The sequence below is a fragment of the Propithecus coquereli genome, unplaced genomic scaffold, assembly GCF_000956105.1.
Source record: "Propithecus coquereli isolate 6110/MARCELLA unplaced genomic scaffold, Pcoq_1.0 Scaffold75, whole genome shotgun sequence".
Lineage (NCBI taxonomy): Eukaryota > Metazoa > Chordata > Mammalia > Primates > Indriidae > Propithecus > Propithecus coquereli.
In genome coordinates, this window is record NW_012153618.1 from 513,769 (window position 1) to 521,368 (window position 7,600).

At 35.8% G+C, this 7,600-nt stretch overlaps 1 protein-coding gene across 1 annotated transcript in view; it reads left to right on the plus strand.

Moving 5' to 3' along the window:
• Positions 1-7,600, plus strand: part of KMT2C (lysine (K)-specific methyltransferase 2C) — a 127,732-nt gene that overhangs the window by 82,179 nt on the left and 37,953 nt on the right. Inside the window, exons 31-33 of the mRNA XM_012662137.1 lie at positions 768-2,590; positions 3,908-4,019; positions 6,586-6,664. Of these exons, the coding sequence (XP_012517591.1) occupies positions 768-2,590; positions 3,908-4,019; positions 6,586-6,664 (2,014 nt within the window). The remainder of the gene's footprint in view (positions 1-767; positions 2,591-3,907; positions 4,020-6,585; positions 6,665-7,600) is intronic.

Sequence of the window (7,600 nt, forward strand, 5' to 3'; positions counted from 1 at the left end):
GCCCAGGAGATAGTTCTTTAAGATAATGCTTTTTAGTTTTATATTTTTTAGTCTTATACCTACCTCTGTTTTGACCCTTAATTTCCTTTTTTCTTCCACCTTAGTTATAATTTATGCCTGTTGCTGTATTATATTTCTTTGTAAGCTGCCTGTTTTCTGGAAGGAGGTATAATATAACTAATAAAAATAGTCCTGTAATTTATTCATTTACTTAATCTTTACAGATGATGCCTACACTTCTCTCTCTCTCACTACCTCCTCTCCTTGCTTTCAAGCAAGTAGGTTTAATCCAGTTGTCACACCTATGCCTTTGTAGTCTCTTGTACCGAGGCCTGTAAGTCTCTCTAATGTAATTTGTTAGACCTCCTCTCTTCATTCAAGCATCCCCCCAAATCAGCTTCCTCCATAGAGCCTCTCTACAGATAAAGAAACAGAGTCTTACTCAGAAACTCTAGTAGTGGTGTTCTTATTTCTCATCAGTTGGTTCCATTTGCTTGGTGGCTGTTCCTTTGTCTTCATTTATATTATCTGTTCAATCATAAGCCTTTAAAGCTCAGATGTGGTGTTCATTATAGGATACTTAGCAAAAACTTACTGCATTTGGATACTTTTAAGAACTTTTTAATCATGAAAATCATGATAGTTTTCTTTTTGCTAAGTCATATGGCAATGTTAATTTTGTATCTACAGTTTAATCTAAAGGTACTTTTCCTTTTTCAACCTAATGCTGAATTTAGCATAATACTATTCGTCTTTTTTTTTTTTAGATTTGGGTTTCCAGGAGGTAGTCATGGTGTCATGCCAAGTCAGGAACGCTTCCTTGGGCCTCCTCAACAAATACAAGGATCTGGAGTTCCTCCACAGCTGAGAAGATCAATATCTGTAGATATGCCTAGGTCTTTAAATAACTCACAAATGAATAACCCAGTTGGGCTTCCTCAGCATTTTCCACCACAGAGTCTACCAGTGCAGCAGCACAACATCCTGGGCCAAGCGTTTATTGAATTGAGGCACAGGGCCCCTGATGGAAGGCCACGGCTGCCTTTCAGTGCTCCTCCTGGCAGCGTTATAGAGGCACCTTCTCATGCAAGACATGGAAACTTCATTCCCCGGCCAGACTTTGCAGGCCCGAGACATGCAGACCCCATGAGACGACCTCCCCAAGGCCTACCTAATCAGCTGCTTGTACATCCAAATTTGGAACAAGTGCCACCATCTCAGCAAGAGCAAGGTCATCCTGTCCATTCATCTTCTATGGTCATGAGGTCTCTGAGTCACCCGTTAGGTGGAAAATTTTCAGAGGCTCCTTTGTCAACAGCTACACCAGCTGAAACAACACCTGATAATTTACAGATAACCAGCCAGTCTTCTGATGGTCTGGAAGAAAAACTTGATTCTGATGACCCTTCTGTGAAAGAATTGGATGTTAAAGACCTTGAGGGGGTTGAAGTCAAAGACTTAGATGATGATGATCTTGAAAATTTAAATTTAGATACAGAGGATGGCAAGGGAGATGAATTGGATACCTTAGGTAATTTGGAAACTAATGATCCCAACCTAGATGACCTCTTAAAGTCAGGAGAGTTTGATATCATTGCATATACAGATCCAGAACTTGACCTGGGAGATAAAAAAAGCATGTTTAATGAGGAACTAGACCTTAATGTTCCAATTGATGATAAGTTAGATAATCAGTGTGTATCTGTTGAACCAAAAAAAAAGGAACAAGAAGACAAAACAGTGGCTCTCATTGATAAACATTCACCACAGAAAAAGTCCACTGTTACCAATGAGGTAAAAACAGAAGTACTATCTCCAGATTGTAAAGTGGAATCTAAATGTGAAATTGAGAAAAGTGATGAGAGTAAAGATAATGTTGACACTCCCTGCTCACAGGCTTCTGTTCACACGGACCTAAATAATGGAGAAAAGACTTCTTCGCAGCCTTGTGATCCAGATACACTTGAGAAGAGAACTAACCGAGAAACTGCTGGCTCCAGTGCCAGTGTCATTCAGGCATCCACTCAGCTGCCTGCTCAGGATATAATGAACTCTTGTGGCATAACTGGATCGACTCCAGTTCTCTCGAGTTTACTTGCTAATGAAAAAGCTGATAATTCAGATGTTAGGCCATTGGGATCACCACCAGCAACTCTGCGGGCCTCACCCTCCAATCAGGTGTCGAGTTTGCCTCCTTTAATGGCACCACCTGGCCATGTTTTGGATGATACCATGAATTCTAATGTAACAGGAGTCTCTAGGGTAAACCATGCTTTTTCTCAGGGTGGGCAGGTAAATCCGGGATTCATTCAGGGTCAGTCACCAGTTAACCACAGTTTGGGGACAGGAAAACCTACAAATCAAACCATACCTCTAACAAGTCAGTCTGGTACCAGTGGCATGTCTGGACCCCAACAGCTAATGATTCCTCAGACTTTGGCCCAGCAGAATAGAGAGAGGCCCCTCCTCCTAGAGGAACAGCCTCTGCTTCTACAGGATCTTTTGGATCAAGAGAGGCAAGAACAGCAGCAACAAAGGCAGATGCAAGCCATGATTCGTCAGCGGTCAGAACCGTTCTTCCCTAATATTGGTAGGAATCCCCTTGGGTCTCAACATATATTTCTGTGGGCATTAGGGTGGCATGCAATATGCTTTTACAATTTCTTTATTAAAACTACATGTGGAGGCTGGGCATGGTGGCTCATGCCTGTAATCCTAGCACTTTGGGAGGCCAAGGTGGGAGGATTGCTTGAGGCCAGGAGTTCAAGACCAGCCTGAGCGAAAAAAGAAAAATTGAGCCCTGAAGTTTGAGGTTGCAGTGAACTATGGTGATGCCACTGCATTCTAGGTTGGGCAACAGAGCGAGACCCTGTCTCAGAAAAAACCCAAAACAAACACAAAAACCCAAAAACTACATTTAGAATAGAGCTCTGAGCCTTCCTTTTCCTCCTTGAGCTTTAAAATGAAAGCAATGAAGATTCTTTCCAGGTAAATTGATAGATTCAAAACTATGAGTTGTATACCTCACTCAGTTCCATTATTTATGGTATCATTTAATAGACACTAGCCTCGTGTTTTTAGTTCCTGCCTTCCAACTATTGTTGCCATGTATTTTCAGAGTTACGGAAAGATGAATTTAAGGAAATTATGATAGAAATAAAGCGTCTTACGGTCCTTTTGTATACAGCAAACACTTGGCAACTTTTTGCCATATAAACCTCTTTAAGTTGTTTCCCGTGGCTCACTAATTTTAAAAACAACAAAAGAATGCTTTAGTCAAAATGCCTCAGTGCCTCTAAGAATTGGCAATCAAAGGGCATATGTCTAAGGAATGCTTTCTTCTAAACAATGGATGTTCTATTTTATATATTAATAACTTCATCATATTGCTCCTTTTTTCACTTATGTGCAAAGAGGACTTTTCTCAGTAGCCTCTCCTTATTATAAGAATATACCCTCAAGGAATTGATACATTTTTCTTTTAAGAATGGTAACTAATTTGGTGGAATTCCTTGGTATTGGAAATAACTGCAGATTCTTATTCATGATGTTATGTTACTAAAGAAGCCATGCAGATTAGCATTGCAAAAGTTTGGATGAAAGGGAATTGCATTGCTTTAGATTATTGCTATAATTGCCCTTAAATTTGACAGACTTTTTGTTGTAATTCCTGTAGGAATAAGATATTAAAGCATGATTCAATTAAAGATTACTGAGATACAGTTAAATCCAGAATAGGTGGTTACCATCTGATAATCCCTTACATAATAATCCTATAGTGATTACTAAATAATGAGGTGTAAGAGTCTATGAATTACATAATGTTTGTGATATTTGCATTACCTCTTAGTGTACCTTGAACCAAGTACTATGAAATAAGTAACTTTAAAATATATTTCTTCTTTAGATTTTGATGCAATTACAGATCCTATAATGAAAGCCAAAATGGTGGCCCTTAAAGGCATAAATAAAGTGATGGCACAAAACAATCTGGGCATGCCACCAATGGTGATGAGCAGGTAGGTGGAGGTGCTTCTCGTTCTTACTGAGGAAGTAGATCTGCATGAAATCATTACTAGCTCCTAGAAAGAGCAGACAGAAACTCAGAAACCTATATTCTAGGAATGCACAATATTTAAATTGGTTGTGATATCAGCTGAATATGATCGGATGTAAAATGCTTTACCAGCATAAGAAATTAATTTCCATTAGTTTCAGAGAGGTAAACATAAAATACCATAGAAGGATTAGGAAGATTGACTTGATCAGTCAGGAAATCTGAATTATTTAAGTATGCTCTTTTAAATACATTTCAGTGTTGTTAATGCTATGAGATTTTTCAGTTAAGATACTCAGTGCTTAAGGTAACTGAATTCAGCTCTAAAAAAAAATGTCCCAAAACTGATTTTGAATCAGAAAAAAAGTCTGAGGAAACCATGAGGAATAGATAAAAGGGCATTTGGAAGTTAGGAGTTGGAGAGTTTCTTTTCACTCTAGCAGAAAAATGGAAATTATTCATTAAAGAAGATTGTGGAAGTTTAACTATTTGAATTTCTGAAGTTAGAGTATTTATATCTCCTACAGATAATAACCACAAGACAACATTTCTTACATTATGATCATAGACCACTATCAGAATCATGTGGTCATTTTTAAAAAATGCAGTTTCCTTTGCTCTCTTGCAGCCATACTGAGTAGCTAGAGGTTGTTGCCTGTATCTCTGTATTTTTAGTGAGCACCCAGGAGTGATTCTTATGTAGATTACTTTTGAGAACCTTCTTCGATAAAGCAAGCATATAGCCTCAATTTAGCCTAATTATCTTGTTAAAAAACTTTTTTTTTTTTTTGGTAAAAAAGAATATGGATGATTATAGAATGGAATATAAAATTTGCATGAATTTAAGATAAACATACTTCAAAGAAATTTGAATTCTTAAGGGCATAGTTCTTTTCAGTTGTTGAAATACTTTGGACGTGGTTTAGAAGCTTTTTTGAGATTAAAGTAGAGAGAGGTTTCTAATGGTTATTATTGAGCAGCATTTATTATCACTATTCCTCTATCATAGGGGTTCCTAACCTTTTCAATTCTTGAATCTTTTTGGCATTCCAGTGAAGGCTTTGAAATTCTTTTCAGAATGTTTTATATGCAGAAAACCAAAACATAGTATTCCAAAGAAAATCAGTTATATTTGTTAAAATGTAATTAAATTTATGGTATATGTGTTCTTTAAGGCATTAACAAATTTAGCAATAAACCATAATTGCAAAGTAATGATGAACACAACTGACCCATCAGTATCTGCAGCAGTTGATAGGGAAATAATCTGTCTTCTATCAGTGACAGTCACAGTACTGCTAATACTATTCTAATTTGCTGCCTATATTCAAAATAGAAGGAAATGCTAAATTTTATTTAGCACTTAGTTTAAAATAAACTAATTGCTAAACCTCAGAATTAGAACTCTTTTAGCATCTGATATTTCAGCATCATATCTCTGCCAGTTAGATATTAGTCATATATTAGGCATATTGTTTACTATTCTGCTGAGTGGTTTGAAGACATGGAGATGATGATAGCCCCTTTTTAGAGTAGCGTGAGATGATGAATGAGGTTGTTAGTCCATTAGTGATACTTGAATTAAGAAATCATTCCACACCAGGGCTATAGCAGGGAAAGGGGTGATAGATGAATCAAAGATGTGAGTAAAAAATTTAAAAACTTATATTCTAGGCCCTAATAGTATTTAAATGCTAATATGATATTTGGAATATATTTTGAAAATTCTGTTGTATGTGTATCTTGATACGTTAAAGCATTTGGTAACTCTAGAGGAAATATTTTCATATAAGCAGTAATGCTTCTGTGAAGTTTCTATAGCTTCAATTAGAATAAGTAATATTTTACCAAATATTTTTAACCATATAGATTTATCTTGATCAGTCATCAATTTTTTTTTTTCTTTTTTAAGGCTGGTCAGGTGAATCAGTCAGTCATCAATTTTTGATTTGCTTTAACATTAGATACAGAAATGTTTAAAACTGTATGAAACTTCTCAATTTTGATATATCTTTTGTTTTAGAATACAAAATAGCTAAGCTATCAATTAATTTTTAATAAAGATTGGAACAATAAAAATTTTCTTAGGGTTTATATAACACAACTAAATCTTCACTATGTTTTTCTTCTGAAGGCTCAAATTTATTTTATCTTAAGCTATAGTGAAGCATGTAACAGTGTAAAACCTTTGGAGTCAACCCAGCTGTCGTAGGGCAGCCTCACTAGTCCTTCTGGGGAAACTTACTTACGATCTCTGAATCTTGTTTTCCTCACAAGTAAGATAAGGGTGCGAAGAATACACACTAGATAGAGTTGCAGTGAGGATTAAATCTGCTTGGTACACAAAAGATAGGGCTTTAGTAAGTGTTTTTTTTGTTTTTTGGTTTTTTTTACAGTAAATGTTTTGATGAGGAAGACATTGTCACTGCTTTTCTCTGGAAAATTGTTAAATGTTCAAAATAATTGTTAATTAATATTAACAATTTCTAAATGCTCTTCATTTGATACTTAGTGTTTTGTTTTTACAGGTTCCCCTTTATGGGCCAGTCATTGGCTGGAACACAGAACAGTGAAGGCCAGAACCTCATACCACAAGCCATTCCTCAGGTAAAGCTGCTTGTAATTAGTCACTCCAGAATGCACATTTTTCTGTGTTTCTCACCAAACTCGTTCTTTATAGTGAGGCCCCTTCTAGAAAGTAGTACTAGCCTTAGAACACTGCCAGCGTATATTATCGGCACAGCAAAAATAAAGACAAATAAAGGTTAAAAAAATTGGCTTTAATTTCTGAAAAGGACCTATATACTTAAAGATAGAAAGTCACTTGGAGAGAATCCAGAGGCATAAGGCTTTTGGTTTTACTTTTAACACCAGAAAGACATTTTTATGTCCTGCATTTTAGAATTAATCTATTACATTTAAAATGTAAAACTGCTATAGACAGAAAGTGATTATAATTTTTCTATTAGAAATGCTATATTTTTAATTTCAAGGTATGTCTGGGGGAGTAAAACTGCTCATTTTATGTGTAATATTTTCTTCAGTGATTTTTAAAAAATATATGTCTGCCTATAAATAAAAAGACAGCCACCGACTAGTGTATGTCCTTTTGGAATTTTCCTTTTTGCCTTGACAGCTATGCTTTAGATTTATTATGCTGATATCCTTTTCATTACTAAAAGAAGAAAGAGATGCCATTTGATATAATGGAAAAAGGCTTTGTAGCCGAGTTTAAAAATTTCCAGTTCCACTATAAATTTACTGTGCAACTTTGGACAAGTTCTTTAACCTCTGTTTTCTGATCTGTCAGATGTTATGCCACATGCTTTGCAGTATTATAAAGATCGCACATAATGCATTCTGACTGCTAGTATCATTTATAATTGTTACCTTGTGTATTGCTCATATCTAACAGTACTTGTGACAACTGGATAAACATTGTTCAAATTTTATTAGGTGGTTGCCAGGGAATTGTGAAATTAGTAGCTATTTATTCAATAACCCTGAAAGAAACAAGACATTTAATTAGAAAATAAGACTAAT